The following is a 15,074-nucleotide window of genomic DNA, read 5'->3' as shown; positions in this document are numbered from 1 at the left end:
TAAAGTTTGTGTTGATCTCAGAGTATTACAGAGTCACCATATCATCTAGATTTGGTTTGTTGAGGTATTTTTGAATGAATTATGTATCACAGTATGTTTGTATCATTTAAGTTTTTCTTCTACTTGGATTGAAGTATGAGAAACAACAGCAGAGTCATTTTAGAGACGTCTGCTTTATAAAATATAATTTCACTCCTTGGTCATTTTAGTCCCTAAAATAAGGGGTTAAGGGTTAAAGGCTCCGGTTTACAGGTCAAAGTCAAAGAAAACTTCTGGTGCATTGTGGGAAATGTAGGAGCCACTGTATTTTAAGCCCAACAGTTGCTTCAGCTTTTCTGAGGCTAACATTTCTTTGTCTTACCTGTTTACAGATTTTATTGATAATTACGATAACTGACAAATACAGATGTTGATGTAGAATGAAACCTTACTTATTTTACACCTAATGTCATTTAAATTGTTTCAACTCTACTCGATTCTATTTGAGTCCTTTCATTAAATCATGTTTCCCTACATTTTTTATTATTACAGTAAAATTATAAACATTTCCAGAAATATTTATACAGTTGATCCAGATCAAGTTACGGAGCACTAATGTATTTAAACCTATAAATAAGAACCAAATTTAAAACTTTACTAAACACTGCAGAACTTCATCATTATTACTATAATACAGCAAAAGTAGATGGAGTGAGTGACCGTTATCTCTCAGATAACAGACTCAGTCATGTGGTTCGCAGTGTGAACTCACCTCCTTCAATTTAAATCAGACAAAAACCAAAACTTTGGCCAAATGTGACAAGAACAACAAAGCCTGAAGCACGGGGAACGTTACTGCCTTTATTCAACAGCCTGAGCATGAATTTTCATTTTCAGATCATGTAACAGTCTCCCTGAAAGCTGCTGCTCTACTTTTAAACTGCACCTCAGATATTTATAATTACTGCTGCCTGCAGAGTTTTTCTGGGCTCCAGCTTCACCTTTACTCTTTCATTTTGCTTTCCCAAAGTGATGTATGAATCTGCTGTGACCATAGGTGAAAATCAAAGGTGGGACCCGGGGGTCCTGATCCCCTATTTCTAGGAAGACAGTGTTGTCCTCCTCAGTGCATCACTCTAAATATGACTGTATAAGGTTAAATATTATTATATGAGGCACTGAAAGCCCTCGTGTTAATTACACATGCAAAACAATAGATCTACAGAAAGTTCAGTCCAGTGCCTACTAGTGGTGCAACGGATCCAAAATCTCACGGTTCGGATCGGATCATGGTTTTAAGTCACGGATCGGCTCAATTTTAGGATCAGCAAAAAAAACAACAAAAAACAAACAAACAAAAAGACAAAAATTTAACTCGCCATTTACTTATTTAAGTATTTTTTGCCTATTAAAAAACATTCAACTCAAGACTCATTCCACGCAATTATATAAAAACTAATTAAGTTCACGAAGCTTTCCGTTGCCCTGGAGATCCACCCATTTGTAGTTAGGGCAACAGAAGACGCCTGGGACAGTTCAGCCATAACTTTAGACTTTTCCTGTTCATACATGCTTGGAATGATCTTGTCACTGAAGTGGATGTGCAACAGGATATCATAGCGTGGCTCAAGTACGTTCATCACAGTTTAAACCCCTTGTTTTGCACAACGGAATACGGCCTCACGTCTGCAGCTAAACACCCCAGTAGCTTTTGTAATAGCTTTAGCCTGGACGGACTGGGCAGCAAAGGGCTGCTTAAACGCCGCAAACTCCTCTGCTCCTCCACCTGGACCGCTAGCGCTGGCCATAACTATGGCTTGACAGACTGACCACGCACACCATACACATACTTTATTTCTTCTTTTTCGAATCTTCGGATCACGTGCGCGCCAAACCGTGGAGTGGGATCGGTTCGGATTACGGATCAACAGTGATCCGTTGCACCACTAGTGCCTACCAATCCCTAGCTCTCTGACATCGTGAACAAATGATTGCTTCTGTAAATAAACAAGTGATAAAAATAAATAAATAAATCCAGTTAGGCACTCTGGAGATGGCTGCGAAAACATAACTCAGTCTGGAGTTATATTGTCCTTGTTGCTCATGACAAATCATCACTCTCAGAGAATTAAAACGGATGTTTTAATGAATATATTATGACTAATTTGAGCCCATCAGTGTGTGACTCTTCCTACTTTTCTCTAACATATGATGGAGCTCTTAATCTGCCGCCAGAAAAGTTTCTCAAACTGACGGACCACACTTTTGAATAAAGACAGCAAAACATCCCCATGAATTTACGAGCATCACCACTAACACGACTTATTCTTTCATACCGATTACTAAAGACAAACAAATTGCTTGAAAAGAAACATATGCACAAAAAAAGAGCTCCCTCTCCAGAGAAGAATGGAGTATGATATAAAACCAGTGTTTGTGCCAGAGCTGCACTGTTTATAATCCAGGTGTATAAACAGTTTGGTTTTTTTGAGGGGGGAGGGGAAATGCAGGCGGAAAAGTATAAAAAGCAACATTAAAACATTCATAGACAGCCATGTGGAGGCTAAAGCTTCTCACAAATCCAGATCAAATAAGGGAAAAAAAGAATTAAAAAGGAAAAATTACCAACGTCATTGACCTGAGGCTGTGTGGTCATAATTTCCCAAAGATCCTAATGCTGTAAAATATGCAACAACACATAAAACCACACAACGAGCCTTGAAAAGGTACATCACAAAGGAGAGCGTTTAAAGTGATTTAAACAGTGATTGGCTGGGACTCAAGAAAGCTGATTTTACATCTTGTGGGAATGATTATGAGAAGCGGAAAAGTTCACCTTTTTCCTCTGCTGACGACATACATAATGTCCACTCAGCTGGATATTAATTTGCAACAATCATCTTCATACAATGTTTCTACCAAAAGAGATACACGGGATGATTCATCATAACATTACCAACATAAAATGTTTCTTTTTAAGGATGGAAAGCTGGGCTGTTTATAGTGTTGGAGGGAGGAGATTTGGATAAGGAAATCAGGAATAGAATAGCTGACCTCTCTCACACTTAAAACTATTAAATAACGAAATGACAAACTTAAAGAACTCAGTTTCATTTTTTTATAGATATCATTTTCTTTTTCTGTGGATTCCTGTAGATGAATCCTAAATCCTTCCTCCCTCGAGAGTAAACTGCCTACAGTGTGACTCATAAGGACCTTTTCAATATAAAAGCATAATGATGGACACAAAGAATTACTAACCCTGATGTAATATAATCCTTTCCCTAAATCTTCTACATTTCACAGTCCAGTAGATGTGTTAACATCATTTTGGAGTTGTGCTGCTGTTTTTAAACAAATGATGAAGCAGTGTTAGTTTATGGAAATCTTTTCAAACAAACCTTTATGAAAAGAGACGGTATGATAGTGGAAAGCACAGCGGCTTTATTTTCCTTTCGTTGAGTTAATTGTGCAATTTTTTTGCTCTTCTCTAACAAGTCTGAGGCTGAAAACTGCTGTGATTTTGCTCTTTTAGGATAAGGGGGAGTTGTGGGCGGGTTCTTGCTGTCAGGGTACAGATTAAAGATTTTTGTATTGGGTGTTATGGGCAGCAAATTTTCTTCTTACAGCTAGTTGAGGAGTTTGCCGTGTTTTGAGTTTGTAAGTCATATCTCTACATCTCCAAAATAAAAACTGCAGAGAACACAAGAGTATCCGCGTTTCTTCTCAGCAGTCGGCACGTAGAGCTCTGCAACATCACAAACTCACTTTCATGTAGTTTTCTTTTTACTTCCCTCTAGTATCAGATCTGGGACGTAACATGCTGAAATGTTAAAAATACAACCATCAGTGGAAACACTTTTCTGCCTACAAGTGGCTGAATCAGAGTTCTTCCCTTTACTTTAATGTTATATCTGGGGCCTCGCAGAGCTGGCAGAAATAGGAGCTTTGGCACATTTAGAGTTGTTGCTCAGCACCAGGTTTAGAGGGCAATCACTTTTTCACATTTTACCCCCCTTAATAACAAACACCTTCATTTAAAAACTGCATTTTGTGTGTAATTGTGTCATCTGTGGTTAACATTTAAATTTGTTTGATGATCTAAAACAAAAAAATAGATAATCAGGAACAGGACAAACACTTTTTCACAGTGTTGGGTCAAAATCTGATGGTAACAAAGGCTGCTGTGTTATCCTGCAAGTCAGCTATTACAGTTTGAGGAGTTTGACCTCAGATGTGTTCTCACTCAGCTGCCTGTCCTTGATCTGAATAGCTGTACTGTTTCTGGGGATAAACATGCATAAAACATGCCTTCACCCTGTATCTCCCTCATCACATTTGCTCAGTTTTGACCTGCTAATTTATAAACCACTGCACTGTTAGTAGCCTCACTCAGTCTATTTCTATTTTCTATGTAATGGAAATACTTCTTCACCTTTTCAGCCATTTTGTTGCAATACTGTATTTATTTTAGTAAGCTAGACATTTTTGGCTGCTTTAACCATTTTCCAGCTTTTGGGAAAAATAAAGTATGCAATGCTGTTTCCTACAAGCACTCCAACATGTTCACTTCCAGGATTTGCCTGAAGATTTTCCAACTTGTTTGATTTTGCGTTCCATCTCTCTCTTATTGAATGTAATTAAACTCCTCTCTAAAAAGCCCTCCTGGACTCATCCTCACCGGCCAAATGAGGAAGGAGTTTTTAATTTTGATTCAATCAGCAGGTGGTGCTCTTGTATTCACCCCAGCTCCCTATGCGTCTGTACGCAGGTCAGAGGAGGATATTTAATGAAACACTCGGGTAATAGAACAGTTCTCTGATTAAATGTGGTGGAGCTGACCTGCTCTCCAGCTCCACCCACTCTGTGGAGTGTGTGTGCGCAGGATCTCCGAGCGATGCCGCTTTCAACCAAATCCCCTTTCAGCATGATTATCTATAACCTTAATCTCCCTGTATACACTAATCTGGCGGAAACACGTTCTGCACACGATTATAATTTTATTCCATTCAATTTCTCTCCAACTATTTTACTCCTTGCTCCAGTCAGACATCCAGAAAAATCATCTTTAGGGGAGTAAAACGTAAATCTACATATGTGGATTTATAAAACGATAAAGAAGCAAAAATCACAGGGGCCTCAAATCAAATTTACGGGGTTGTGATTGAACATTTGCTTCCACAGTGAATATATGTAGAATAAAAGCTTACCTTAATGAGGGAGGTGCAGACAATAGCACCAGCATTAACCATGGGGTTGTGTGGTTTATCTGCAGGACAGGAAATAGAAGTTAATAAGAGCAGGTTTTAGCAAGCTAATGCTGCAGGAACACCTTCACTGAGCACATCACAGCCACATACTACTCTGTTGTATATAAGCTGATAGAGTCCACAGTTTATTATTCCGTATTATATTGTTTGATGTTCTTTTTAAAAATTGGCCACTCTGCTGCTGGTAGTCCTGCTCATGTTTCTGATTAGCCAGATGCTGCAAGCTCCGCCTCTTTGTTCTACAAGCCCTTGGAAAAGCAACTTGGGAACACAGTAATTTGTGACTTACTGTTTACTTTCTCAAAAAGTATACAGTAAAAGAAAAAGAAGGGAAGCCTTTTTGTGCCAGAGATCAAAACACAAGTGAATAATCTACTGAGTGAACTAAAAAAAACATATAGGGCACAATTACAACACTTCCCCTCTGAGTTGTAATCGTCATAAGCAACAGGAAGAGCCATGTTTCCTTCTTTTCACTTTTTTTTAAAGGGAAAATAAACAGCTGGAACATCTGTGCCACCACCGACTTCTCTGCTCGGTTTGATAACAACAAAGAGAGGAAACCTGGAAACGTTCTCACACCAGTTTCCGCTCAGAGAAGCTACAGACACAATAAAACCCAACTCTATTCAGGTTGAACAAAAACTGCTAACCGTATTTGTATTCAACATATGACATTACTTCACTTCACTTCACCAAGTTACTGCTCTTTAACATTTCGACATGGTGAGTATTGCAGCAACATGTGTTCCAATGTATAAGCTTTGTTCAACTGCAAATAAAATCCTCAAAGTTAAACTTTGTCAACATCTCTTTTACCCAAGCAAACAAAACCAGAATAATCTCACAGATATAAAACCAGAGACAGACCATAAAAAACAAAAAAACAAACATATGAACAAGGAATGGAAGGAGTGTTTTAAACATGTGATATGTGCAAAGTACAAACACACAACAACAATCAACATATGGCTTCCCTAAACACTCCCAGTTGAGCACCTAAACACGCCATCCAATCTAAAATAAATTCAAACTTATTCACTCATTTCTTGTTTTTTTTTTTAATTATTTTTTTAATAAATTTAATTAATTTAAAACGTATGCTTCACAATGATTCAACCAAAACCCCAAATCACCATGACATTAATGCCCACGATAGGTGAACGTAACCTTCTGACCACAGCTGTATGAGGATTACTCTGAACTGTGCAAGATGCAAAGTTACTCTAGTAGAGTCCAGAAATAAAGTGTTTTTTTGAGCTCATAAGGCCCACTGTGCTCAAAGAACAAATGACCTGCTCTATATTGTGATAACTGATATCGCTTGACATCCTCGGTGTATTTCAGACCTGTGGGAAACCATGCTCTGATTCCCCTGCACTGCAGGACTGATACTAAAAGAGCGCCTCTGTGTCTCGGCTGCTCCGTTCTGCCTGCTTTTTAAGGAACCACATGCCAACAGCTTGTTGTTTTTCAGGTTTTTTCTGTCTCTGTTACACACTGCCCACTTTGTTTTATCCAGCTACGCTCCTTAACAATTTATCATGGCGCCATGGAAACCAGGCCACGTGAATGGCTCCTCTTACAGAGAGTGCATGCACCTGTGCGCCATGTGAAGGTGTGAAGTGACCGATTCCTCACCGTCCTCGTTCAGGAAGAGCTTGTTGAAGCGCAGGCCGCTGGGCTCTTTGCCGATGAAGCGATGTACGTACTCGGTGCCGTGGTCGTGAACGGCGATGGCGTATTTCAGCGGCTTCACGCAGGACTGCAGACAGAAGGGAACTTTGGTGTCGCCGACAGTGTGCCTGCGAAAGACACAAGTGTATCACTGCACCGCCATTCTGTAGTTAGTAGTTTTTCAGAGTCAGAGGAAATAGAAAATCTCTCTAAATCTACGTAATGATAAGTCTGGCTTTTACCATTTCCTATACAGATAAAGGCTTGACCACATCCCCATTTTCTCATATCTGACAGCCACTTGTGAAAAATACATTTACTACAAAGCTTCTGGTGAAGAAACCATCCTCTGTAGGTTCTTCTACACGTAGTCAGAATACCTCTGTCCGTCGACTGTGCACAGGGCGACGGCCCACAGGTCTGGACTGAAGCGTGCCAGCTGGGGAATATAGTCTGCCACCTACAGGGTGAAGAAACAATGAGGTTTAATTTGACCTATTCCTCACTCCCAACCATCTTGTCCTGGCTGTTATTTAATGTCACAAAGTATTCGACAAACAGACAAATGACTCACAATGTTAAAACTGGTCTATAAAGAATGGTTAGATACAGTTCTACTCAGCTCTGCTCTCACTGACCTGCCCTCCAGACATTTTTTTGGCGTTTTCGTACAGCTCGTCAATGTGAGCAGAGAAGGACTGGAAGTCTGGAATAACAAACTTCTTCCTGAAGGCCTGGGTGAGCAGAACGATGTTGCTCTGGACACATCTGAGGCAGGAAAGAGGACAAATATTTAGGCTGAGGAGTACAGAATGTCCTTATTGACCTTTATGACTGCTTCAAATCCTCTGAGACTTTAATGACAAGTATGGAGCTAGTTAATGGACACAAAGCTTTTAAGGTCACGCATTACTAAATATAACATTAGATATAATTAGGGAATGTTCTGATTTTTGAACACTAGATAAGACTAAATACAGTGAGTCTGCGCTCCCTCGCTCAGCTCGTTTCCTCTTAATAACACCTAAACTTGAGGAGTCTGAGTAGAGAGTATAGCTGTGTATGCGTCACAATTCATCCTGCTGCTTCTGTCAGCAGGCACATCATCAATAAACACCAGTGGTCTGGTTCTACTGGGAGCCATACATGCCCATAACCATAACACTACCTCCACCATGTTTGACAGATATGCTTCAGACCAGGAGCCGTTTCTTTGGTTCAAGCTCATTTTGGTTTCATCTCTCTAAAACATTTGTTTCCAGATCTGTGGAGTCTCTTTCAGATATTCTCTGGTAAAGTCTAATCTGGCCTTGCTTTTGTTGAGTGTAACCAGTGGTTTGCATCTTTTTATAAACCTTATAAAGGCTGACGGGCTTGTCAGTCAATTGTCCAAGTACTTTTGAGGATCTAAAAATTGTAAAAAAAAAATTGTGTAAAAAAAGAAAAAGTCTAATTTATAAAAAAAGAGTTAATAAAATACTTTTATTAAATCCCTTGAGTTAAAGCTGAAAGTGTGCATTTCAAAGACCGACTGTGGTGCTGGTGTACAGACGGGCCTGACTATATTTGCTTTTCTGGTTCAAAGCTTCTATTTCCAGGCTAAAATTTTCCAGTAACCGTCCCGGGAGAGCTGTATCCTCAGCTCGACTCGGCCAACTCTGTTGACCTTTCGCTGCGGCTGCTGTAGTTTTAGGAAAAGATCCCCGCTTGTTCCCTCGCAGCATGGAATTAAAATTACACAATAAAAGAAAATATGTACTCCTTTTCCCAACACGTTCTGTACTCTAGATCACCCTTAAAGCAGCATGGTCTGGCTTTTTTTTACCACTTATAGATTTTGTCCTGGGCCTTTTTATGCGAGCGATTATGGATGCAGACCTCGTAGTAAACACAGCTCCACGTAACAAGGCGGTGAGATAGAAGCTCTCCGTTAGCAGAGAGATTTACAGCTTTGCTATCTCACTGCATCCGAGCGGTCTAATCCCTGCAGAGAAAACACACGCTACACTCCACCGCCCGCTCACGTGCTTCCCTCTGAGAGGTTCTATAAATAAGCCCGGGGCGCGGAAGTGATGGACGCCAGCCAGGAGCGCCGGCTCGGGGTCTGTTCAGTGAGGATTTTTCGCTCCCCGGTGAGCCATCATATGCCTGATCTCACCAAGCTGCCACCCAGTTCTGTCTCACTGTCGTTTCCTCCGGGGAGGGTGGTGGGGGTCACACAGCAGTGATCCAATGACACAAGGGGGTGAGGGTGGAGGTGGGGATGTCATTTTACTCCACATATCTTTCTTTCCTCTCCGGCTGTGTTTCAACAACAGGTTTGGGTGGCTAAAAATGTTCTGATTACCAAATAAACATGAATTTGAAGGTCGTGTGATGGCCCCCTGCAGACCCAAGTCAGCAACATCCACCATCACAGAACATATCGGCCGTGATCGAGTGCAGTTGTATTCTCTGAGCACTGACGTTTTTCCTGTTCCTCAGTCCTCGGGTCAAAGTAAAGTCATGTGGAAAAGGAGGCAGGAGGTAAATTTGTGGGCTTTTCAAGTGCACCATCATTCTGAGTTAGATTACAAGGAACATTGTTAAGTTTTTTATGCAAAGTGGAAACTAAAAACACCTTGGTTTTTTTTCCCTTTCAGAATAAGCAGCCAGTGTCAAAATTAAACCTCCAAACACTGAAACACAATCAGATTGCGCCAAATCTACTCCAAATCTTCACCTATGAATCTCCTAATTATCAATTTGATTTCCAGTTATTGAAGTCTACCAGTTTCCCTGAGCAGATTTTTCTGGGTGATGAAAACCTGAAGATGAGGCTGCTGACGTGCAAAGCGAGGGATGATGAATGATTAATGGCATGCGGTGACCCTGTTCTGCTGCAGGGACAAGCAGAGGACTCTAACCAGCTTTAATAATTCTTGTAATGAAACATTGATGCTGGTCATAAAGGTGGGACAGCAGGCAGGGTATTAAACACAGGATACACAAAATATATAAATACATATAAAGAATATCCATATAATCTCAATAATGCAAGGTTCTGTCTTCTTATACATAACAGTAAAATCCAACATCTGGCTTTTGACTCAAACTGCACATCTGGATCTTTTATTAAATTTTACGGAGCCAATTAGGCTGCAGTTTGTTAAATGAGAGTGCAGAAAACTCCTGCTCGAGCATATCAATCCATCGTTGCTCAGTAAATTAAAGACAGGCATACTTTTTGAAGAGGTGTCGGTCCAGCGCTCCATCTGAGGTTGTCTTCAAGGTCACCTTCAGCATCTCCATACATTCTTTCAGCCGGGGGTCTCCAGTGCGAAGACCTGTGGCCTTAAGAGCCTGTGCAAGGAGAGGAGAGAGACACCAGGATTAAGACAGCCTGACAACAAAATCAATAAAGCTGTGAGCTGTGATTCCTCCAGAGCCTGACAGGAGGAGCTCATAATTCAGAAAGCTACAGGGCTGAATCACTGCCAACAAGTCAGTAATTTATGTGTGACATGCATTTATTTAGCTGCTATACTGTAAATGCTTTTTGTCGTACATTTTATGAAAGTCTTTTTTCAGTTAAGTCACCACAGCATTATTTATCCATTTGTAAACATTGTGTGGATTTCCCATCTTCTTTTCACCTTCATAACTGATTCAAGTCAGTTGTATTTATATAGCACCAAATCACAACAACAGCTGCCTCAGGGCGCTTCATATTGTAAAGACCTTACAATAATACAGAGAAAACCCTAACAATCATATGACTCCCTACGAACAATGAGTGGGAAAGAAAAACTGAATTTTAAACGGAAGAAACCTCCAGCAGAACCGGGCTAAGCGAGGAGTGGCCATCTGCCGCAGCTGGATGGGCTGCAGCGAAGACGATAACCACAACATCTAGTTAGTAGTTTTTATAGGTCATTTATCCGGGGGAGGAACTGTTGTATAAAACCACCCCGAAGTTCCTGTTTCAAGCTGGTTTTAGACTGGTTTCCAACACTGCAGGATGGTAGTACACCACTGTACTTTCACTCCAAGAGAAATTTAGACTACATAGATATCTTCAACAAGTTTGTGTGATTCTAAGCCAACACCTGATTTCACTTCTAAAATCTATCCAAATCTGCACAATGTTTAATGACTTAATCTAAACTAATGAAGTTTAATAATAAGTGAGATCTGCTCTGTTACTCTGTCTCCATTCCTGTGGGCGATTTGGGGCCATTTTCTCTTGTGTAATTTATTTCTAGTAATATTTCTATTTAACAAAAGGTTCCGACACCATAAATATCCAACTCTCAGACATATCACTGCTGTGATAACTCACTGTGGTAAATTTGTGTGCAGGGATTTTTTCTTGGCCCTCTGCGATGGTGTAGAACAGCAGATCCTCCAGGCTGGGCAGGATGCCCGCCTTTCTTCTCCTGCAGGAAGCAAAAATAAACAGGCAGAGACAGAAAAGTGAGAAAAATAACTCCACAGTGAGGAGCTGTGGTGGAAATGTGGACATACAGGAGGAGGGGGGGGGGGGAGGGGGGCTGCAGCAGAGGGAGAAGAAAACGCTTTTTCACTGCAGGGAGAAGCAGTGAGTAATAACAGTAAGGAAAACACGGCCTCAGCTTGCCTTACATTAAAACCTGTGGAAAAGTATACCTCCATACTTTTAGTAACATACTTTTCCAGGAGGTTAACATGCTACTTTGAGGCCACAGGAATTGTTAATTGTACTTTGCTTGAATACCAGCCAGGAATGTGTTTGAAAAGCTCCCAGCATGCAAGCTAACGAAACCCAAGATTTAACGATTTAACCAAGTTTACATAGAATTTAACCAAAAACGCTTCAAACCAAGAAGAGAATTTAGTGCTAAATTTCTTTCCTAGTTTTAAGTTTGGAGACTGCAGCACAACATTGTCTGTCACAACTTCATGACAGACAACCCTTACAGGCCTCGTCATTCACACTGTGTGAGGTGGCAGTGTCGGTGCAATCAGCTGGATAAAAGCACAGTCTGGGATGTGATGACTGGGCCTTAACTGTTGCAGCTGGGACAGGGAGACTAGCCAAGGCCTCCGGTGCTGACGGTGTTCAGTGGCTGGAAGAAAACCCAAAAAACAAACAAAAAAAACAACCCCACACACGCAACCAGAGTGATGGGTTAGCACTCGGCGTGGCAGCTAAAACCCTACGTCAGACTTGCAGCGTCACCAGAGCTCCATTTTTATCCTTCAGAGCTGAGTTAGCAGCAAATAAAGAAATAAATGAAAAAAACTTGGCAGAGCCAATTAGACCTCGTTTTGTTTTCCCTCTATAAAATGGTAACAGCTGAAGATGAACACAAGTCAACAAATTTGCACAAATGCCTCACAACTCACAAATATAAATTTAAATGGTTCAACATTTAAATGGGAGCAATAATGACGATTTATTTGATCGATACCTGCAATCTTGTTCTAACTCCCCAACTCCAACAATCATTTATCAAACTTCACATACTCGAACTTGGAATATAACTGAACTGAAGGACAGTGATGGGGTCCAATACTAGTCCCACACAAGAGGAACTACAGTTATTGTAAATACCTAAATATTAACAACAACATTTGGTTAGTCGTCCTTTACAGTTAATTGGCCCAGATTTGAAACATTATCTTACTAAATTTTTAATGTAAATGGAAGATTATAGTTTAAACGAAAGCAAATCTGTGATCATTAAAATAGATTTTTTTTAATTCTATTTGTATTAGTTTCTGTATTCTAACTGTCTGATTTTATATTTGATATGGTGCGTCTTAAAAGCCTAACCAGGGACAAGGTCTGCAAATTAGCTGTGGCTACAAGTCAGTTTTTTGGCATTTTGGTGACAGAGCTTTTAGTAAAAGGTAAAAATCATCACAGTTAACCGATTCTGCTCATGTCCATCTCCATGTTTTTTTAATTCTTGGTCTTTACCAGAGCAGCTCTGGATGATTCAGAGTTCAAAATAATCCTTCTTTAAATTATACTGCAGCCCCTCAGTTCCCCCTCTGTCTAAAACAAGCTTTTTTTTAGCTCCTCCCCTTTTTGGACAACTTTCTTCTGACTTCCTGTCCCTCTCAAATATAAGGTTCTGGACAGGAGGTGGGTGGGGATTCTGTGCTCAGATGGCCTTATTAAGGGTTATCCTCTCTGAGAGAGCCACGAGTAGAAAAAACTACCTGAGTGTGAGTGTGAAACATCGCACACGTGACCGAAATCAGAGCAGAAAATGTCCACTTCAAGGAAACCTGAGCATCTAGCACTGTTTCCTGGCTGGTATTCGGAGCAGAGTGGTCTCTGGGAGGAAGGTTAGTAGCGTGTCAGGAGGCAGACGGGACGAACGGTTCACAGCAGGCTCTCTGCTATGATTCATACCAACACCAAATTGGATTTGTACAAAGCTCTGGGTGCTCACGATGACCTGCAATGCATCATGGGGGCGGCTTGGTGCTAGGAGAGGATGTCTGAAGGTCAAACTTGAGTTGGCAGGCGGCTCCTCTCAGCAGCCAACCAGAAATAAAGAAAAGGAGCCAAGTTTGGATACATGAGAGCAGAAATGTACCAGATTATAATTTCAGCATCAGCAGAGTTTCCTCTGGAATCATGCAGCAGCAGCAACCATCAGAACATTACAACATCTAATAGAGGAAATGGACAATTAACAGAAGCTTTCACTCTCAGCTTCTTGCGCTCACTCTTTGTCTCCATCAAATGTTGCATTTGATGGAGACAACATGTCACATTACCATTAGCTAAAAGCTTCCAATCAGTGTCTACTCCACTCTGTGTGCAAGGAGGGGCACTCACAGTAAAGGAGAAACCAGAGACTTTATTTAAGCAACAGTGCTTTTTACTTCAAGCTGCTTTCATCCTTGTGATGACTGCACTTATGGAACTGAATTAAACTGAGTCTGAACTGAATTCCTGAAACTATAGTTTGTCCTTCCAAATAAAATAAAAAGGATTTCCTCCTGATAATTTCTATTTATCGATGTACTATATTCAAAAGGGGAGAAAACCAATGTTTCTTTGTCGAGTCTCGTGTGGTTTTAAATATAAAAGAATGATTCCCAGTCTTTTTCCTCAGGGTAAGGAGTACAGCTTATTATTTACATGGGTGTGGGAAGTAAAAAAGGCTGGATTGGAGCATCTCTGACATACACACATAGCTCCTGAATATGTGAGAAACACAGAGTGACTTAGACTAAAATAACAGACGTGAACAGGGGTTTTCCTGAGCACCACTGCTGCAGAAACCAAGAGAGGAAACACTGGCAGCGAGTTGAAGTCAGATTTATAGCTTTTGTGCCAAGTTCCACTCAGGGTGAAAAGTCAGGGAGTCTCAGCGAGGAGCACATATAGTTTAAAAGTGTGTCTGTTTGAATAGATTACATTAGGTTGCACCTTTCAGAGGAATACCGCCCCATACTTGAAAATCGGACTCTTTAACAGTTCCTTAGGAGGAAGCTCTGACTTTCCAGCATCAGTGGAACGCAGCAGTAACACCACAAACAGTTCACACGCTGTCTGGGTTAGCATGTCGGGGTCGCTGCATTGTGCTCCACCTCTGACCGCATTAATGCAGGCTGCTGGTGAGGAAGGAATACACATCAGAGAGTGTGTGATTGAGGAAGAGGAGGAAGACAGGATGGAAGGATGGAGGGTGAGGTAGAATAGAGAGGGACTGAAGCGCACCCACTGGGAGGAAGTGAGGTCATGTCTAAGTAAAAGCAGTTGTTGGCTTTCTGTAGAAAACCTCTACTTCTACTGGATTTTATTTTGAAAAACTTTTGAAAAAGAGACTAAAACGACAAAATAGAAAGATACTTACAAATGCAAAACAAGAAGATCAACAACAGGGAGACAGAGAGAGTGAAGAGGGATAACACTGAATTAGTAACAGTGGCATTAAACTGAAACAGTAACAGCGAGCACACATATGATCAGCACAGTGCACGTCTTCAGATCACGCTGCTGTCAGGACAAGAAATAAAACAGAAGCTGTGACATTAAATGTAGCGTTTCACAGTGAATCACATTAAAAACATGCAGCATTGAAATGCACTATGAGACATACAAACGAATAGTATAATCTGAAATGACTACTATGACTGAGTACTACTAATACTACTACCACT

General features: G+C 40.7%; 1 protein-coding gene across 2 annotated transcripts in view; it reads right to left on the bottom strand.

Moving 5' to 3' along the window:
- Nucleotides 1–15,074, bottom strand: part of LOC146361216 (glutaminase kidney isoform, mitochondrial-like) — a 30,716-nt gene that overhangs the window by 9,003 nt on the left and 6,639 nt on the right. The window contains exons 2-7 of one of the 2 annotated variants that reach the window (XM_084921124.1): nucleotides 11,248–11,344; nucleotides 10,150–10,268; nucleotides 7,565–7,694; nucleotides 7,307–7,386; nucleotides 6,891–7,054; nucleotides 5,190–5,248 (exon numbers count right to left, since the gene is read on the bottom strand). In XM_084921124.1, the coding sequence (XP_084777250.1) occupies nucleotides 5,190–5,248; nucleotides 6,891–7,054; nucleotides 7,307–7,386; nucleotides 7,565–7,694; nucleotides 10,150–10,268; nucleotides 11,248–11,344 (649 nt within the window). The remainder of the gene's footprint in view (nucleotides 1–5,189; nucleotides 5,249–6,890; nucleotides 7,055–7,306; nucleotides 7,387–7,564; nucleotides 7,695–10,149; nucleotides 10,269–11,247; nucleotides 11,345–15,074) is intronic. The other variant, XM_084921125.1, reaches the window with a different exon arrangement.

This window comes from Perissodus microlepis, chromosome 23, assembly GCF_051167445.1.
Source record: "Perissodus microlepis isolate ML-2025 ecotype Zambia chromosome 23, ASM5116744v1, whole genome shotgun sequence".
NCBI lineage: Eukaryota > Metazoa > Chordata > Actinopteri > Cichliformes > Cichlidae > Perissodus > Perissodus microlepis.
The sequence above is the reverse complement of the archived record's forward strand: the minus strand, read 5'-3'. Positions and strand labels throughout refer to the sequence as shown.